Source organism: Phyllobates terribilis, unplaced genomic scaffold (assembly GCF_046119375.1).
Source record: "Phyllobates terribilis strain yellow unplaced genomic scaffold, ASM4611937v1 Scaffold_1__5_contigs__length_1240528914, whole genome shotgun sequence".
NCBI classification, from domain to species: Eukaryota; Metazoa; Chordata; class Amphibia; order Anura; family Dendrobatidae; genus Phyllobates; species Phyllobates terribilis.
In genome coordinates, this window is record NW_027362761.1 from 1,093,330,935 (window position 1) to 1,093,352,232 (window position 21,298).

Sequence of the window (21,298 nt, forward strand, 5' to 3'; positions counted from 1 at the left end):
ACTATTTACGTTATTATCTCAGGATGCTGTATATATGAGATGGCAAAAGGGCAGTGCCCGCTCCACGCTTCAGTATCTTCTGGTCTGATAAAAAATAATGATTCTACCATGAAATCCTCTATTCTTAGGGCTTTATCACATGTAGCGCTTTGGCTGCACTTTTTTTCCTCGTCTATTTTTTAGGGCAGAAAAAAAACAACATCTGTTCATAGTAACAGCAAAAAGAATGAGTTGATTTTTTTGTTTTTTTGCTTTAATGACCTGCGGTGAGTTTAAAATGTTCCTTTTTTTTTCTTTTCGCCATTCGGATCAATGAGACTCTGTAGTAAAAAAAAAAAGCCTTAAAAAAAAAAACAAACAAACATAAAGAAGAAAACTCACATTTACTTCAGAAATATAGCAAAAACCCTGGGAGAACATATATTTATACAGGAAAGTTCGGTCAGCAATTATACATATATAAGGTGAGGGCATACTACACAATTTGACATAAAAAAATAGCTGATCCATCATTTTTATTACTGTAATGGTTTGGATGCCCTGTGATTCCCCGCCTGAGGTGAATAATGATACTTTTGTCCAGACTACCGAACATTGCAGATTTGGAGCATGTACAGTATATTTAGAAATACTGCATAATTCTAGATGGAAAACAAAATGGGAATGTGTAGGGAAGGAATAGAGAAGAATGATTTTGAGAATTAAGCATTTCTCCATGGATCCAGATAGAACATGCACCCATGGATAGAATACGTACCCAATATAGTCTATGGCATACATGTCAAACTCTGGCCCACAGGGTGGTTTTATTTGGCCTGCAACACCAGAACCACCACTCCTATGTGGGGCCCATTATTCTGTATGCAGGACTATATGAGGCCCATTATTCTGTATGAGGACTATGTGGGGCCCTTTATACTGTATGGAGGACTATGTGGGGCCCATTATTCTGTATGGAGGACTATGTGGGGCTCATTATTCTGTATGGTGGACTATGTGGGGCCCATTATATTGTATGGAGGACTATGTGGGGCCCATTATTATTCTGTATGGAGGACTATGTGGGACCCATTATTCTGTATGGAAGACTATGTGGGGCCCATTATTCTGTATGAGGACTATGTGAGGCCCATTATTCTGTATGGAGGACTATGTGAGGCCCATTATTCTGTATGGAGGACTATGTGAGGCCCATTATTCTGTATGGAGGACTATGTGAGGCCCATTATTCTGTATGGAGGACTATGTGGGGCCCATTATACTGTATGGAGGACTATGTGGGGCCCATTATTCTGTATGAAGGACTATGTGGGGCCCATTATTCTGTATGGAGGACTATGTGAGGCCCATTATTCTGTATGGAGGACTATGTGAGGCCCATTATTCTGTATGGAGGACTATGTGAGGTCCATTATTCTGTATGAAGGACTATGTGGGGCTCATTATACTGTATACTGGTTGGCCCGTGACTTTGTCCAAGTTTTTAATTTTGGCCCCCCGTGTGTTTGAGTTTGACATCCCTGGTCTATGGAGATATTCATTTCTATGTTTTTTTATACGGACAATGTAGGTACAAAAAAAAATGGAGGCTTCTGCTTTTGATCCGAGTCACAGATCAAATTGATCCATTCAAATCACTGGGTCTGTGAAAAAAAAACAGACCGCGCACGGTTGGCATCTGTCTCTCATCCAATTTCATTTTTTTTTTTACTGTTTAATAAGTGGAAAAAGCTTAGAATTATTATTTTTTTTGCATACAAGAAAAGTGTCCACAACACTGATGTAAAAACATGGACCAAAAATGGATCCAGCGCACTGATTAAAAACGGTCCATTTTTCTCTTATGCAAAAAAACTCAACAATTAGAAGTCTAAATGATTCCTAAAGGTTGCTACTTTTCATATCTCTCTATACAATTTCAGATCTTCAATTAAATGTTTGTATTCCAAAAGACATTTTAGGAAAAATCGATAAAGTCTTTGGAAACTTTTAGGTTTCATTATAGAAACACTGTGGCAGCTCGCTGAGGCTGTATGCTCACACTGTGATCCTGATGAAACACAGCATGAGATCACCAGTGGGAATATTGCTCGGGCGCTGGGGGCATTGATCCCCATGCCTCAATGCCTCCGCTATTCAGACAAATTGTGCCGGCAATGTTGTGTTAGTAATAAACACTGGAATACTGGACATGTTAGGATGAGGGCGATAACCAACACTACTACAGCTTTTCAGCCCTTGTCTAGAGACTGGTGTCTGCAGTATTCTCCTCTAGGGAGCCATGGATTAGGGACTGTGTTCCCCAACACTTTATATGCATGACAGGATTTATAGCCCCTGTTATTGAACTGTGCCTAGTTATTCAATGAGACGATGCACTTTTCTATAAAACAGGTGTAGGAGAATATTTAGTAAATTATTTGTATTGATGCAGTGGGAAGGTCATGGCCTTTATAGAAAAAAAAGATGTTTGTGTCAGTAAATTTGTCATACAAATGACCTTCATGAGAAATTACAATTTTTCAATTAAATTACACCAGATAACACTGTAGAATAACTGTTGTATTTCATAGCTGAACCCCCCATTGTGATTTATTTTATTACTGTTATCTTTACTATGTTCAGTGTTAAAAACAGAAGGCCCTAGTTATGAAAGCTGCCTTGTTGCCCATAGCAACCAATCAGATCCCTTATTTTATTTTTTCACAGCAGTTTACAAAATGAAAGCTGAGCTCTTATTGGTTGACCGGAACATGACAATAATCTAAACTTCTTTTTACCCGATTCTTTCTTTTAATTATAAAATACCAAGTAAAACTGAAGTCAATGATTAAGAAGTATAAATTCTCTTATATGTGTCTCTTTGTCTTTGCAGCAATAAGTGCTGACTGAACTATGAACATGAGTGGGAAATTTATCAAAACTGAGGGAAAGCAAAGGGTAGTTGTTGTCCATAGCAACCAATTAATATTAAAATAACTTAAAAAATTGAGAGATGGGACCTGATTTGTTGTTATGGGACTTTATTATTTCAGAGGGTTTTTTCAAGTCATATTTTTCTCTTTTTTTAAGATTATTCACCAGATTTATCAAAATGATGAGAAAGAAATTGAAGAAATAGAACAAGTTACATCTTGTTTTTTGTGCCTCATTTGTCTCTTTTTAGTGTTAAATGTTACACAATCCTTTCAATAAGCTTAAAAGTGTGCATGTTAGTATTCAACTGCACAAAACCCCCCAAAAAAGACAGCGTTTATACTCCACTGTAGTACTGGAGTCCAATTGTGCAAAATGTTTGTGTTATTTTGCAGCGCTGGGGTCCTGGGTTCAAATCCCACCAAGGACAACATCTGTAAGGAGTTTGTATGTTCTCCAAAGACATACCAATAGGGAATGTAGATTGTGAGCCTCAATGGGGACAGTGATGATAATGTCTGGCGCTATATAAGTGAGTAATTTAAATAAATACAATAAATACAGCTGGATAACTAAAACCGCGGCCAAAATGCCAAACTGAGCCCGCACTGAACCGAGCACATGTCAGCTAATTATTACAGCTGACATGTGCCCGCAACAGCCACGGGTGGAATCGCGATCCACCCGTGGCTGTTAACATGTTAAATGCCGCTGTCAATCTCTGACAGCGGCATTTAACTTGCACTTCCGGGAAGCGCGTCCTAAGCCCCGCCCATCGGTGACCCCGTCACGTGATTGCGGGTCACCAATGGGTGGGCATGACAACCCAGGGTCTGCAGCAGACGCCTGTGGTTGTCATGTCTCAATTGCTATGAGCGCCACCTAGTGGTCAGCGCTCATATCAAGTGAGCATTTCTCCTGCATACAAGCGATCTGCTCATCGCTTGTTTGCAGTAGAAGCAATCAGACAACTGCTGCTTCTAGCCTCCTATGGAGACTATAGAAGCAAGCAGAAAGTGTAAAAAAAAAAAAGTTTTTAAAAAAAATATATAAGTTGAAATCACCTCCCTTTCGCGCCATTCAAAATAATATATATATATATATATATATATATATATATATATATATATATATATATATATATATATATATATATATATATATATATATATATATATAGAGAAAAAAAACACATACACATATTTGGTATCTCCGAGTTCAGAATCGCCTGATCTATCAATATAAAAGAAGAATTAATCCGATCAGTAAACGGCATAACGAGAAAAAAATTCTAAACGGCAGAATTACGTTTTTTTGGTCTCTGCAACATTGCAATAAAATGCAATAACGGGCGATCAAAACATTGGATCTACCCCAAAATGGTATCAATAAAAACGTCAGCCCAGCGCGCAAAAAATAAGCCCTCACTCAGCCCCAGATCCCGAAAAATGGAGACGCTACGGGTCTCGGAAAATGGCGTCATATTTTTTTTTTTTTTTTTTTTAGCAAACTGTTTTTTTTTTTTCACCACTTAAATAAAAAAGAACCTATACATGTTTGGTGTCTACGAACTCGTAATGACCTGGAGAATAATGATGGCAGGTCAGTTTTAGCAATCAGTGAACGTGGTTAAAAAAGGACCCAAAAAACAACTGTGGAATTGCATTTTTTTTGCAGTTTCACCGCACTTGGAATTTTTTTCCTGTTTTCCAGCACATGATATGGTAAAACTAGTGATGGCATTTAAAAGTACAACTCGTCCCGCAAAAAATAAGCCCTCACATGGCCATATTGAACGAAAACTAAAAAAGTTCTGGCTCTGGGAAGAAGGGGAGCAAAAAATGAAAACACAAAAACAGAAAGACCCAAGGTTGTTAAGGGGTTAAATCTGGTGCGATAAAATTGCAGCATGCATTAGTTTCTTCCTTGTGTCAGTTTCAGGTCTGTGGGTGCGCAAAAAAAAATTGGATGTCATACAGAGCCACAGTATAGCATCCTTTTTTTACGGATATATTGCAATTCTTTATCAGTAAACTGTAAATTGTCTTGTAAATTATTTATTACTGCTATAAAAAACACAGCAGGTATACGGGTTGCACAAGGATTGCACACAGATGACAAGTAAGAAAAAAATTGGCCAAGTTTTCTAGATGAAATTCAAATTTTTTATACGCTCATGTGTACCCAGCCTTATCACACAACTGTATTTTCCATGCAATTGCTGTTCATGTGAAAATACTGGCTTCTCGCGAACAGCACTCATACAAATGTTATTTAATAGGGCTCTGCAGATGACAGATTTTGTTCTGTAAACTTTATTAACTGCTGATTTATAAAAATGAATTCCATAAGCATGACAATAGAGATGACAATTTTGGGGAAGGTTAAAAACAAAAGTCAGACCATTTTTTATAATCTCATGTGAACTTTGCCTTATAACCATTTTTACTCCAGAAAAAGGACACAAAAGCAATAATCATGAATAGGCCCCTATGTATTTTTCCAGCCTTGAGTAGTGCACACTGTGTATTTCTTCTGTTCGCTCTATATAAACCTATTTCCTTATATTAGTGTGATACCACTTTAAACTACTTATATTACTAAAAGTTTGTTTTTTTTTACTGTAGGAAAAAAGATAATTGGTTGAAAAGTGGAATAAGAATACATGATTTCTGTACTTACCATTGAGAAAGCCTATGTATGTAAAACTTACTGCTGTAATTGCAGAAAAGTAAATTACTTGTCAGCAAAACCTATGCAGCTGGTTTATGAAGTAGACATGATGATACAAATGTTCATTAAAAGGCCATTATAGAAACAAAATTACCTCTGCAGTTCTTGAACAGTAGACATAGTGATGGGTGACACATCTATACATTTACCTGTGCTCTGTACATGTTGAATTGCACTGTCTAATGTGCTCACATGTTTAGCATTAGCACTCATCAGTAAATGTACAGATGTCTCCTTCCTTAACTCATTTCTAACCCAACATCTACTGATATCTACTGCAAGATGTTAAAGATGTCATCAGATTCGTGCTGCCCGAACCACAGGCAGTATGGTTCAGACACTGGCTGCCTGATTGCAGTCAGGTATATTCTATTCTGAAACACTTCAGCGTTTCACAGTAAACAAAAAAGCTGTCCGTGGACTGTGTGTCTTAATTGTTTAGTCCCCGGCCGACTTCTCCCTGTGCCACTCCAGATGATTGTCAGGTCCCAATTCATGGAGTTGCATAGTGAAAGAATTGTCATGGGGCACGAAATGGGGAGAACTGTTAAAACCAAGCACAGGCACTCGGTGCACCCTTGGTGTGGCCAAACAGTTCAGTGCCCCTTCCCACCTACTTGTTTTCATCTATCTCCACTCCACTCTTCCTTGATTGACACTCTGCCTTTAGATGAGCCAGAGAAGGAAGGGGATAAATGGAAAACAAGCAGTATCAAAGAGTCCTAGGCCGCGGAGATGGATTACAACTTTATCTCTTATTTATTCCATCACGTTACAAGACAAAAATAGTAGCTAAACAATGTAGTGACATTTCAGCCATATTGCCTTCTAACAATCAAAACAAGAATAATCACTTGGTAAAGGCCATATGGGCAAAATGTTGCTAAATTGTTTTGCTATTATTTTGGTCTCTTAAGAGGATTTCTAAAACCAAGTACAGGCACTCGGTGCATCATGGTGGGGCCAACCATTTACATACACCTTCCCACCTGCTTATTTTTCATCTATCTCCACCCTTCTCAGGCTCTATGAAGCCAGAGCTGTCAATCAAAGAAGAGGGTGGTGGGATCAAGGGAAAACAAGCAGATGGTAAGGTGTATTTAAAGGAAACCTGTCGCGTGAAAAAAATCTATTAACCAGCAGATATGGGGTCAATCTGCAAATGAATAACGTTCTGAAGCGGCCGGCACCTGCACTTAGACCCCCTGCTGCCGAGAGGAAATTTACTTTATTCCTCCCAGCAACGTTCGGGTTTCAGTTATGGTGGTGGTGTCAGTGCGGGTTCAGTCACCGCTTAGTGTATAGAGAGTGGCAGTTATAACTGCACCGCCAGCACTGACTGACAACGGCTCAGCATTAGAGCTGGCTATCAGCCAGTGAGTGTCGGGTGCGCCGTTATAGTCGCCACTCTCTATACACTGAGCGGTGACTGAACCCACACTGGTAACACCACCGGGACGCCATGATGCCTGTACTTGGTTTGAAAAGTCATTATGTGGTGACTGAGTTCCTTTAACCTGATGGAATAAATAAGATTAGATTTTAATCCAGCTCTGTTGCCTCTTGGGCATTGCTTCTTTCTTCGTGGTGCAGAAGGTCGAGCCAAGATTGCACGTAGCACTCCTTGTGGTGCATGGGACTTAGACCAGTATTTCCCAAACTCCCGTCCTCACGGCCCCCAACACCTCTTGGTTTCAGCATTTCCTTAGTGTTGCACAGGTGAGAGAACCTGCGGCAATTTTTGCTGCCTTAATAATTGCATCACCTGTGCAATACTAAGCAAATCCTGAAATCATGATCTGTTGAGGGTCGTGCGGACTGGAGTTTGGGAAAACTGGTATCGACAGACATTTTTTGTTAACCGACTCTTTTTACACTTAAACCTTGGGGCTGTGAAAATAGCTGGAAATGCTGAGATTTCCTGTCTTATTTGACTTTCCTGCAACAGGAAGGTGGCGGACAGGACAAGGCGGCATAAGTGCATTCAAAGCATAAAACTATGACAGTGAGATGTTCTGTTCTGAAAAGTCCTCTAGTTTCTTCTTCCAGGGAGAGTTAGTGCCTGACCGAAGTATACGGTACGTATGTTTTTCATTTTCTTTATAGTGAAGAAAGCTTTCACTTCTTACGCCATGTTTTGATTAAAAATCGATTGTTAGGAGATTGAAGAGTGGTTATGGAGTAGCGAATATTGATGCTCACTGAACCACTTTTCTGAGCAATTAAAATAATTATACAATTGGGATACAATAGGATAAATCCATAAGCGTACAAGCATCAGTATCACGGACACAGCGGCAATTTGTAGATAGTCTGTAAAGAAAATACTATTATAAAATTACTTTTCGGCTGGGTTAGAAATCATATACTGTACTTGGCAAGGATCCGCTGCTACAGATGATGAAGCACATAATTTTTACTTGCTGCAAAACTGCAGCAAATCACATGTAATTGGTCTTTGACTTCCATTGTAAGAGAGAAAAGTATACTGCACAATATACATTTTATGGGATCCCTTTGTATTGAAGAGCATTGTTAGTTATGTTTTTCACTGCAATGAAAAAAATGGTATTCCGACACATACTGCCATATGAGTGGGCAGATAATAGCCTGTGGATATATTCAACATGGTGTGGTCTGAGCTAAAGTGGAGCAAATAATTATCTTTGTGAGCCTCTCTCTTGTTAATTCTTAGTCTTGATGTGAAGACAGCCTAAATTTTCATATCATAAAAGCCTAAAAAGTCCTAAGGTGTATATTAACTGACATTACATTCTAGAAGAATGTTAAAGACAAAAACCTAAACGAGTAATCTTAGAGCAAAGGTATCCTGACGAAGTCCAGGAGGTGAAACGCGCGTCGAGTTGTAGCTAGCTCACTGTTGTGTTGATTCCTGATATATATCTATTCAAACCATGGCCTCAGGTATTGATTATTAATTTATACTGTCCTGCACTACTGCACTTTAGTTCCCTTTCTGGTATACGATGGTGTTCCTTTGGTATTATGATTACCCCTGGATCTCTGAATGCCTCATGTCACTTTTGTACACCTAATTTATAAAAAACAAATATAATGTACATTGCAGGATACAAGTCGTATATATAGACAGTCCTGAGATATACTTGGCCATTGGTCTTTATTGATATAATCTATTTTGAGTGTTGTATTGTGTCTGGGTGGCTTTAATTGGCTGCCCAGAAACTATTCTATAGGATTTGCTCTTTATTCCAACTAAGGTCTTAGTATATGGAACACATTTAGTTCTTATATGAACTTTAGCTTATTGCTTGATGCTCCATATAGCTGTAATTGTATAGTCACTAGATACTTTAAATGTTTGCCTTGTTAACCCCATAGGATATGCAGGTTAACCCATAGGGTTGATTCAATTGATGTTTTGGAACAAACTTTGAGTGGTGTGAGAGTCTGTGAAGGTTTCAACACTGCTTTGTATTGTTATTCTCAGTGTATTTTAGTCAATCTTTTGTAACTAATACTCACATTTATGTTTAATAAAGCTATTATTTTTTATATCATTTTACATTGTTTGTCCCTGTGTTCACATCATGTTCCCAATCTCTATTAGAAGGCTCCAGCATGTTCCACTGTATAGGCGTATAGTAGTTCATGTCTCCCCTTGACCCCTATTGTAAAAAAGTAAACTTTTCTTTACTTGTTGCCTTTGCATAGCAATACGAAGGTACACAGCCCAATGGATGTCAAAAATAATTCTCATTGGCTTTCATTGGATCAACAGAGCCATATGATACTGTTTGACATATGGTTTCTTGGAATATATGGAAAATGTAGGGCTGAAATGCCATGTGAACATGAATATGTTTATTATACTAGATGACTAGTTTGGATTACTATACATTTAAAAAAAATTTAAACTCTTTTCAGGGCATACAGATTATCCCTCCATGAACGAGAAACAAAAACTTTTTGCAGTTTTGGTGTGCACATAAAGGCGGACTGGTATACTTTTATGTGAAAATATGTCCCTGGGATTTATTTCTTGTCTTAAAGCCATGAATCGGCAATAAACCATAAACATTAAAACTGTGCTATAAAAGTTCTGCATCCAACCTCTGCATTTCAGTGTGAGAAATAAAGTAGTGGTGTCATTTCTGCTGCAATATGCTGTCTTTACCTCCTATATGGAATAGGGAATCAGTACAATCTGTAATTTACAAGTAGTTATTTAGATTTCCCTGGAGTGGGCTGTTCGGCATCTCATTTTAAATTTGTTTTTGCGTTCTGCATACGAATGACATCTGCAGAGCACGGTTAAGCAGAATGTCCCCAACGCTCATTTACAATTATATGGGGCATTGAATAAAAGCCAAGTTTTGTATAATGGAGACATAAAAATAAGACGTAAATTACCAGCAGTGCACAAATGTTTCCCGCTGTATATAGTTTGTAAGTAAATTGTAATGCTTTTATTGCTGGTTTGCAAAGAACTATTTTATTTTTGTTAAGAGATTTAGGTATTAAAAGGCAGGCCTTGGAAGACCGATTGCCTGCTCCCCAGTAAAGATTATTTCAATAATGGAACAGCTGGATTTAGTGATGCAACTTACCCACATATCTCTTCCTAATGCAATGGTATATTTCAATTAAGGCAGGCAGATTTTGTGCTATTTCCATTATAAACCTTTTATTTATAGCGCAAGAAAAGTCTAAGGCCCTAATATAGTAGCTGGACTAAAATCATTATTGGGTTTGTCCAGTCCTTTAAAATTGCAACTTACCCTTCTTTCTTTACCAGGTATAGCTCCATTCATTTTCTAGTGGCTGTGCCCTGTTCTACAGCTCAGAGCAGTAAAGTCCATTTTAAGTGAATGGGATTGAACTGCAATATAACTATATAACTGTAAGTAAGCGACTGGAAACAGAGAACGCTGCTCTCAATCACTATGGGGTTAAAATGTCTGCTGTCTTATTACCCTGACAGGAACCTGTCCAAGAATGTTAATAGGACTTGTGCCTGTAAGCATGTGCAGTAGGCAGCCTCTTCTTACTTCAACACCCCTGGTATCTGCAGTACTAGATTAGATAGTCATGATGGAGAGCAGTGTAAGCAGCCTCTTGTTACTTTCGCATCCCTGGTATCCCCAGTATTAGACCAGAAAGACAGGGTGGATGGCAGTGTGAGTGGCCACGTCTTCTTTCAGCACCCCTGGTATCTCCAGTATTAAATCATAAAGACAGGGTGGACAGCAGTGTGAGGGGCCTCTTCTTACTTCAGCACCCGTGGTATCTCCAGTACTAGATCAGATAGTCAAGGTGGACAGCAATGTAAGCAGCCTCTTCTTACCTCAGTACCTCTGGTATTTCCAGTATTAGACCAGAAAGACAGGGTGGACAGAAGTATGAGCAGCCTCATCTTACCTCAGTACTCCTGGTATCTCTAGTATTAGATTAGATAGACAGGTTGGACAGTGAGTACATATTCCCACATATGAAGGGAGTGGTTGGAACTTCCTACTGTGCATGATCATATGTACAAGCACTCTTAACATTCTTGTACAGGTTTGTATCAATGTAACAAGATGATGGAAATTTAAATTTTATAGTGATTACCTCCCTAGACAAAACAAGTATAATTTGCCGATTAAAGGTATTTAGCAATTCATATATAATTATATTTCCTTTATGCAAATAACTTGTTCAAAGAGGCAGTGAGCCAGGGAGTATAGTGTCCCAATTTCACTGGTTATTTTTTTTATTCCCGGAGAACCCTTTTAAGTGCTGTCATGTTGACAAAATTGCAACAACAGTCCTATTGATTGCTTTAGTGATATGTCACACCACTCAGTGTCTACTAAATGTCCGTTCTTCCTTCTTTTGTTACCCGCTCTTTTTTTCCCCTGCTCTCCAGGTTCAGACAATGTATCATATGTCATTTTCCACTTTCTATGCTGTTTATTCTCGTTATGATTATTTTTTTTACATGCTGTTTATTCTCATTTTGATTAATTTTTTTAGATGCTGTTTATTCTCATTATGATTCATGTATTTAGACCCCATCCAATTACTGTCAGAATCTGATTGACTCTCAGGATAAGGCCCGAATTCATGGACATGGGTGTATTTGGCATGTTGTATAAATCCTGAATTCGGTGCATATAGCGTCCTATTGGACCTGTCTTTACCTAAATTCTGAGGAATATGAAGATGTTCTGAGTTATGACATGGACTATACTGTATGTCCTGTGCCTGAGGCCTTTTATTTTTAGAGACCAAAACAACCGAACAAAAGGATTGGCCATTGAATTCCATCAACTGGATCCTTCTCATTGCCTGACATCATCTGTAGGTGAAGAGTAGGGAGGCCCCCATGCACATTAGACTGTTGGCCAATCCCGAAGATATCGGCAGGCTTGGACGACTTTAGTTTAATAGGTATGGGGTGTAAAAACATCCAAAACCATTTAACCTCTGACTACCTGTGACAAACATCACAGGTTGCTTAGGGCTGTATTGAGCGTGCTCAGGAGCTGAGCCTGCTTCATACGCAACAGATGCTCTGCGTGTTACATAGTCAGCATCTGTCTCTAACCATTTAATTGCCGCTATCAATCACTGATGGCAGCATTTAAATAATGTGATTGTGGGGGGCTAATAGTTTATTTTGACAATTGGGGTCCCGCTGAAGGCTCCTGTGGCTGCCATCTTAGCCCTTGTGTGATGCTCAATCACAGGCTGGACTTCATACGAGAACCACAATTTCACTATATAAAGCACTACTACAGGATACAATCTCAGGTTTAAGTCCAATCAGGGGACTAAAAATCAAAGTAAAAGTAAAAAAAAAAATGTTTTTACAAATATTAAAAAAAAAAAAAATGTGAAAAGTTTAAATGGCCCATCTTTTTTACATTCAAAAATAAATAAATAAAGTAAACATATTTAGTATCTTCATATCTGAAAAAAATCCAATCTTTGAAAATATAAAAGTATTTAAACCTATCAAAATGTCATATGTATTGTAAAACAGTATCACAAAAAATGTCTGCTCAGGACAAACCCACGCCACCCCCTTACACAGCTCCATGGAGAGAAAAATAAAAATTAGTCTTTGAAAAAGGTGATACAATTTTTTTTTTACAAGTTTCTGTATTTTTTTTAACCACTAAAGCATAAAAAAGTTATAATTTTAGTAAATGGTACTGACCTGGAAAATCATAACTCCAGGTTATTTTTACAGCACAATGACTGCAGTTAAACAAAACCCAAAAACAAGAACCAAGCGACGATGGTGGAAATGCATTTTTCTTTTTCACCCTTTCTTCCCACTTAAAATTGTATTCCCATTTTTCAGTACTTTATATGGTAAAATGAAAGGTGTCCTTCAAAACTTCTATTTGTGTCGAAAAAAAACAAGCTGTCGTTCAGCCGTGTCAACGGAAAAATAAATCTTAGAACAGTAAGAGGAAAAAAAGAGAGTGCAAAAACAAAAATGGTCCTTGGCCTTAAAGGGTTAAGCTATATTTCATTATATTGGCCCCGTTGCTCTATAGACTTAATTATTCAGTCACTGGAATGAATCATTATAATACAGAAACAGCTGGAGATTTGCGCCTTACATCTGTGCTATCCTCTATTATCCCAACAGCCAAAAGGTTCTGAAAAGTTACAAGGGCACCATATGCCGGAGTGAGAACATTTGTTATTCCATTAAAGTGATATGGAATCTAGTTATCTAAAGATGAGATGTTAGGGAAAAAAACAGGAAAATATCTATATTCAATGTGTTTACAGTATGGGTTGTAACCTATACATTAAAGGGTTAAGTATATGCAAAAACTGTACAATCGGCCATCAGTATACTGCAATGGGCTAGGCTGCAGTGATCACGCTAGCCCATTGTGCCCATTGCGTCAGTGAATGAGTATGCTTGGGCTTTGCTGAAGATTTCTGCAGCTAATTAATGATAATTGGTGCTCCCTGGCTGTGATTACTGCGATATGTGATAGGATGGATTGGAGGCATCCACTGCACATGGTCTTTATATATATATATATATATATATATATATATATATATATATATATATATATATATATATATATATATATATATATATATATATATATATATATATATATATATATATATATATATATATATAATTTACTGTGATCTGAGCCGTTCGGCTCGTGGCGGCATCTGTCACTGCACTGATGTTGTCTTGATGTCAACCAGTCTTGCTTCAGGCAAGTACCAGATAACATTGTAAGTGCAGTGTGCTATCTTGGCAGCTCTGAAATAGCAATAATTTTCATATCAACAGCAAGAAAACTCACAGCTGAGATGAGCTTAGCAGAAATGCAAGTGGTCAGCATTTTCCTGAGTTACTGGAAAGATGGAAGCGCATTTCACAGCTTGACTGGCCGAATTACCATCACATCTTACACAGCCGTGAGCAGCCATATGACATCTGTGGAGGCTACCACATGCAGAATACTAAATGCCAGTATATATCACATACCTGCTGATACAAATTCATACATCTTCTACTGTAAAATATATCTACTACCAATCAGTCATAATATTAAAACAACTAATAGGGGAAGGAAGATTGGTTATCCATCAGCAACGGCACCTGGCAATTGGTGGGATTTCATAGACGGCAAGTGAAGTTAGTTCTTAAAATTGGTATGTTCAAAGTCAAAAGAATTGGCAAATGTAAGGACCTTAGTGACTTTGACAAAGATCAAATTGTGATTGTAAGATGACTGGGTCAGGAGATCCCCAAATGGCATATCTTGTGGGGTGTTACCAGTATGTAGTATGGTCTGCATGGTGGCTCAGTGGTTAGCGTTGTTGCTTTGCAACATTGGGGTCTTGAGTTCTTGGGTTCAAATCCCACCAAGGACAAAATCTGCAAGGAGTTTTTGTGTTTGCATGGGTTTCCTTCAGGTAACGAGTAAGGATTATGTCTTAAACACAGTGTTGGAAGAGAATTTTTCTGGCTTTTGTACATTCAATAAATGTTTTTCAAAGATTTATCTTGCTGTTTTTTTTCTACTTTTGCTTTTGGGACTTGCCATGCTAAGAGGTCTCTGTGCAATTTGGATCTCATCCCAAGGTGAGCTGACTCTCCTTTGGTTTCCCCCAGGTTCTCCGGTTTACTCCCACACTCCAAAGACATACTGATAGGGAATCTAAATTGTGAGCCCCAATGGGGACAGTGCCGATAATGTCTGTAAAGCTCTGTGGAATTAATGGCGCAATAGAAGTGAGTAAAAATAAATAAAAGTAAATAAATATGCATTGGTTAGTAGCACCAGTCAAGTGTGGTCCAAGGAATACCAACCATAGGTAACCAAAAACAGAGTTCTAGGCTCTTAAGGCTCATTTATGAGTAAGAGGAGTGAATGCAAGCATGTCTGGTCTGATCCTACAGAACAGCTACTACAGCACAAATTGCTTAAAAGTTTATACTGCCTATACTAGAAAGGTGTCAGAATACACAGTGCATTGCAGCTCGCTAAGATGCACACCTGTTAAAGGAAACCTGTCACCAGAAAAAAAACGCTACTAACCTGCAGATATGGGGTTAATCTGCAGGTTAATAGCGTTATTAACCCGCCCGGCAGCTGAACTTATCCGAACACTGCTGGGAGAACTTTATTTCCCCCGGCAGCGTTTGGGTTTCAATCATGGGGGCGCTGGCGTGAGTTCACTCACCACACGGAGTATACGGACCAGCGGCTGTAACTGCGCTCCCTACACTGATTGACAGCTGGACCTAATGCAGAGGGAGTATCAGTCAGGGCCGGGGAAGCGGTTAAAGCTGCTGCTCTCTATACACAGAGCAGTGACTGAACCAGCATCGCCCCCATGACTGACACCCGAATGCTGCCGGGGGGGGGGATAAAGTTCATTTATTCCCTGCAGAGGTCGGGAAAGTGCGGTCGCTGGTCAGGTTAATAATGCTATTAGCCTGCAGATTAACCCCATATCTGCAGATTAGCAGTGTTTTTTCTGGTGACAGGTTGGTTCCCTTTAAGAGTAGCTGTGATAACCACCTACAGCTGGACCATGGAGCAATGGAAGAAGGTGGCCTTCTGAGAATCACATTTTCTTTTACATCATGTAGATGAATGGGTGCATATTATCAGGATACACTATTAGGATAAGGCAACCTGGCGGAAGCAGTGTGGTGCGTTGGGCAATGTTCTGCAGGTTTACCAGGTGGTGGTATTCCCCAATTGCAGTGACCTATTCAGCAGGGTATTGCCTCTGCTACAGTGCAAAACTGCTCAGGGGTGGCTTTAAGGATATGACAAATAGGTGTTGACTTGGTCTTCAAATCTCCAGATCTCAGTCTGTGAGATGTACTTGGAAAGTCCATTCCATGGAGGCCCCTCCTTGCAATTTACAGGACTTAAAGGGTTATTCCATTTTCAGTAAGCTGTCACCTATCCTCATTATAGTTGATAACTTGATGATCATTAGTTGCCTGACTGCTGGGACCCCCACCAAATGCAAAAATTCAGTTCTGAAATTCCCTGTGGTTATCAGGACTGCTGGACATAACCAAACACTTTTCTCGACTATCTCCAATAGTCCAATAGTCAGACGTGTGTTTACTGTACTATTCTAACCAATACTTAAGAGCCTCGTTCTTGAGATCTTGGTGGGTCCCAGTGTTTGACCCCCTAGCACTCAATTATGTTAGAAGTGATCATTGCTAAGATGGGAATAATTCTTTAAAAGATCTGCTAGTAATGCATTGGTGCCGAGACACTTTTGAGGTCATGTGCAGTCCATACCTCGAATGGTCACAATGGTGTTGGCAGCACAACGTAGATGTACACAATATTAGGGTAGTAGTTTTGATGTTATTACTGCTCACATTTAATGGACATTTTCAGTTTATGGGTTATATAGTACTTTCCTCTGTACTGCAGTTTCTTTTATGTGATTCTATTTGGTAGCAGGAATGCCACCAGGGGAGATTTTCCATTTTGATCTATGCATGTTATATAGAAACCAGTATAGAGTACAATATCTTTACTAGATCAGTCTATGTTCTCACTGACAATGGAGGCTTCATTTGCAGTTCTCCCTGTTTTGATAGCAAGAATAGCACAGCGCGCAGAGTCTTTCTTACCATCAAAACTATAGAAGCCAGGGGGCTCCCATCATAAGTCAACTGGATACGTGTCTGCATTGTGCCTTCCATTATGATTAGCTGATGGTTTAAAGCTGATTATTTTCTTAAAAATAGCAAAACCTTTAAACTTTTCACAGTTTCACCGTGCACAAATTTGCATTAGTTGTAATTTCCTAACCCTGAATTACAGCTTTTAGAGCTGCAGGTTGGTACTGGTGAGAATTTCTTGACAGATATCCCTAATAGCTTAGATGGGTTCCTGTAATGCATTGTTCTGGGAAAGTTCATTTTTACATTACTTTGCTGCATAATGTTTAAATATACCTTTCCGTATTCAGATCTATAAAGCTATTTGACTTTGAACAAGAAGGGAATTTTGGTATGATTTTGCTCCGATGTCTACATAACTGTACATTTTGTACATCAAATAGTTACCAAAATAACTTTAATATTTTAAGAGCCAGGCTGGAAATGTATCTAAAAATTGCCACAGGCAGCAGCAGTTTTAAAGAGGACCTGTCCGCTCTCTTGACATTTCTTTTTTAGCAGAAACCTTTAGTGTAACCTTATACTCCACATAAAAGTCTGGATATTTTTCAACTCTCCATTGTGCTGTTCCGCCTTTAATCTTCGCTGAACTGTATGAATAAATGAGAAATTAGTTGTTACTATTTATCATGTCATTGGGACATATGGCTACAAAGTGACACTGTCCAATTAGTGCTGACATTGTTAGAATGTTTTCATTTCTATTGCGTAGGTTAAAGGGATTGTCTGGGACTGACATAATGATGACCTATTCATGGTTGCTTGCATCCGGCCACTGCCTAATCAATTATCTGTCATGGCACTGCTGTAAAATATCCTGGGGCAATGGGCTCCTTCCCTATCCCTAAAGCTAGCAGCGCCCTAGCGATCTCTGCTCCCAGGATTACTTCTGATGGTGAATATGCCGGGGCCACGTGCCTTGCTTAGCTCCTAAATCCCTTTTCTGTCCCCTCCCCACCCAGGGAGATGGGATGTTGTAGCATATAAGAATACACTAACTAGGGAAGATGTACAGGGATGAATGAAAATACCACTTTTACAAATATGCACTCACAAACAACAGAGTGGAACACCAGGAAGTAAAGGAAGTAAAAATCAAAAAGGAGAGGATGAGGATATGCACACAGACAAATCACCAAGTAACAGTCTTTAGAACAACAATCCAAATGCCTCCTCAAACAACCAACACCTCCAACTCCAGAACCAGGCAGTATGAAACTAACACGGGCAATCCCTGATTGCCAGAGGTGAGTATATATAGCAGAGGGGAGTGGCCAACACTGAACAGCTGAGACCATCAAAGTTGGAAAGCTCCAGAAGCTCTCAACTGAACAGTTTAACCCTGCACTGCTAACAGAAACCTGCACTGTTTAATATGATGAAGTGCTTCTAATCAGTGCAGGAGTATGTGAAATCAGACATCGCAGTCTTCTGTCCCCTCTCTGACGTGCTAAACCCGTGACACTGATAGGTGGGTGTGTTGGGACTGCCCTCCACCAATCTCATATTAATGTCCTGGACTATTGGACATCAGTAGGACATAAATATGTTAATCCCGGACTACATCTTTCATATAGATATCATTTACTAGTTTGCAAGGCTTTTACATTTATCGATTTTTTTTTTTTGCTATAGGTGAAGAATAACAGCAAAGTTTTCACCGTTCAACATTTTGGAAGTAGCTGTAATGCTTTGACTATCAACAATGGGCAGGCGTTATCCAGGTGGATCGTATCGACCAAGCAGTTCCTGTACGTATTTACCAAACTCATATTCTATGCGTAACTGTTGTAATACACTTTGATACATAAACTTATACTCTTAAAGGGGTTGTCTCATGAAGACAACATGTTTTACACCTAATGCCAACCTGGTGATCAGTTGAAAAACCTTAGCGATCAGATGATAGAGCAAGGATGAACCATACATTTTCCACGAAGAAGCTGCTATTGGGAAAATGTAGAATTAGATGTAAAAAACAAAAGCTAATGACTTAAAACCTGGATTTGTTTTTGCTTTTAGAGAGGGGTCTAAAGACGGTGACACCCCCTATTTGGTATGGATATGTCCAAATGAGCACAGTTAGTTGGATTTTTTTTTATTTATTTTTTTTTGGCCTGAAACATTTTTTGAGGTGTACAATAAATCTGGTGCTCATAGCTCAATTTCTGGTGATTATCTATGACATATTAAGTTTATAGAAAAAAATAGACCACTGTTTAAACCAAGGGAACGACTCTACCCACCAAATTAAGGAATTGTATGATTTCACTTATAAAAATGGTAACATGTAATAATATGTATCCTAATAATACATGTCATAGTGTTGAGTCTGTTAAAACCCTGAAGCTTCTATTTTCGTCAGAGTATTTGATTTGAGTAGTCTTCCCCCTGTCTGATGTAATGCACCGCTCTTACCTTTCTCCATAATAGTAGCACAGATGTGTTGTATCGTCTTGTCCTCCGATATGCCGACAGTCTTAGCAGCATTTGTGTCAGATATCACTCACTTCCGCAGTCATTTCCTCTCTTATAAATCACATCCTTAGAAAACTCTGTAATGCTTGTGACTTGTGTTTATTGGATTGAATGTGTTCTGTTTCCTGATGTCTATTTTCATTCTCCGTTAACCTGATGAACGAATGACAGCTGCCTCATACGATTACTATACGACCTAACAATATTTCTTTTGTTGTTTTTTTCTCTCTCACTTTATAACTATCAGTAATTGAATAGTTTATATTTTTTCCATTGTAGTTCAAAAGTGACAGGACACCAATGTACCAGGTATATAAAACACAACACTATCATAGAAAAGTATGCAAAAGAAACCCAAGATTAACATAGCGAAGGAGATTATTTACGACTGCTATTATCAGCTGCTATCAAGACAGTTGTCTAAGACCGGGTTCCTCAACTCCAGTCCTCAAGGCCCCACAATAGATCATGTTTTCAGGATTTCCTTAGTATTGCACGGGTGATGGAATTATTAGCAAGGCACCAGGTTCTCTCTATAGGATATCCAAAAATCATGACCTTTTGGGGGCCTTGAGGACCGAAGTTGAGAAACGCTGGTCTAAACTGTATGAATTTTGTTGAGATGGCCATACATACTCATCCGAGAAGTAGGTGTATGGTCGAACAACCATTGAACGAATGATCGTCTGGTGAACTATTATTCCACTATACATAGCCATACATATTTTAGTCCTTGAGCATTACAGTCATTAGCACTGGCCAATATATATCAAGTGACACCAAACAAACAATTTTTGGGGGAACACTTTGGAAATGTTCTTGTAAAAAGGTCAGTCATAGACTATAGAGTATATATGCACAAATTGTTTACATGGCCAACTTTTGTCCAGATCATGACCAAATCATATCATCGGTTGGCTAAAACGATTGTGCATTGTTAAATTTCACATGACGAATGATTTTGGTCAAAATTGTCTATTTTGATCAAGCTTAGACTTATGTGTATGGATACTTAAAGAACCTCTCCTCTGGGTCTTTAGGCATCTCAATGTCATATCACAATTGTTTCTGTATATCTTGTTTTTCGTTTTTCTCTTCCATTTTGCCTTCCTTTTTTTCCAATCCAGATACTCCAATGAACTGAACCTTGGCAAATGTGAACAAATGTTCTCTCATTCTCTTGTCCTAATGTGTAATAGTGCATGTAATTGTGTCTAAGCTAAAGAAGTTGTCTCAAGGTATTACCATTCTGATATATTTCCAAAGTTTGCATTTGTGGTGGTCACAGACCTTCATCAATAACTTGGACAAATAGGAGCCAACACTCATTTATGCACACAACTAATATGGGAAAGCAACCTTTATTGTAATTTACTTTATTGTTTAATAAATAATAAAATTAGGAATGGAAATGACAAGTAAAAGCAGGAGAAGCATGCAGCAGAATAATGCATCTTGTGAAGTCATCTCCTGGACACTGGGCCAGTAATTCTGGTGGTGGCTATAATTTTGGACTATTGTTTTTTTTCATTCATTATCAGGCAGATTCATATCAGGCCAAGCAATACATTTTATGGAAAGTGCTTTAGTTTTCTTGTCTTAGCGCTCTTAAAAACAGCTGTATTGTGGATCCATGTTGTACCCAACACGTCAACATTTCAATAAGCTCATATTGCATCAATGCATTCTGTATTATGGAGAAAGTTCTATATACTGAGGTTACTTCTCCCAGATTCCATAGGAAAAATAATGTTTGGTCCTTCTCATGCATTGTTATACAGAGGTGACACATAGAGTGCCTGGGGGGTCCATAAATCAGACACGGCTTTAAGGACCCCAAGGAAGAACTGAATTTCTGCTCTATGTCACATACGCATAATACTTGCACTTGGCCCTTTTTCTCTATGGAATAACTAGCTAGCTCTGAAGTAAATAGACCCTGCTTTGGAATAATTGAATGCAGTAATTTTTTCATTAGCCTCAGTG

The 21,298-nt window shown here is 38.7% G+C and overlaps 1 protein-coding gene across 6 annotated transcripts in view; it reads left to right on the forward strand.

The window, feature by feature from the left end:
• Positions 1–21,298, forward strand: part of APBB2 (amyloid beta precursor protein binding family B member 2) — a 422,077-nt gene that overhangs the window by 99,642 nt on the left and 301,137 nt on the right. For 5 of the 6 annotated variants that reach the window (XM_073645694.1, XM_073645669.1, XM_073645685.1 and 2 more), the window contains exon 3: positions 18,470–18,585. Coding sequence is in view for 5 of the 6 variants with exons in the window: in XM_073645669.1 (XP_073501770.1) it covers positions 18,540–18,585 (46 nt within the window). In the remaining variant the exon portion in view is untranslated. Of the gene's footprint in view, positions 1–7,620; positions 7,728–18,469; positions 18,586–21,298 lie in introns of those variants that run through there. The other variant, XM_073645679.1, reaches the window with a different exon arrangement.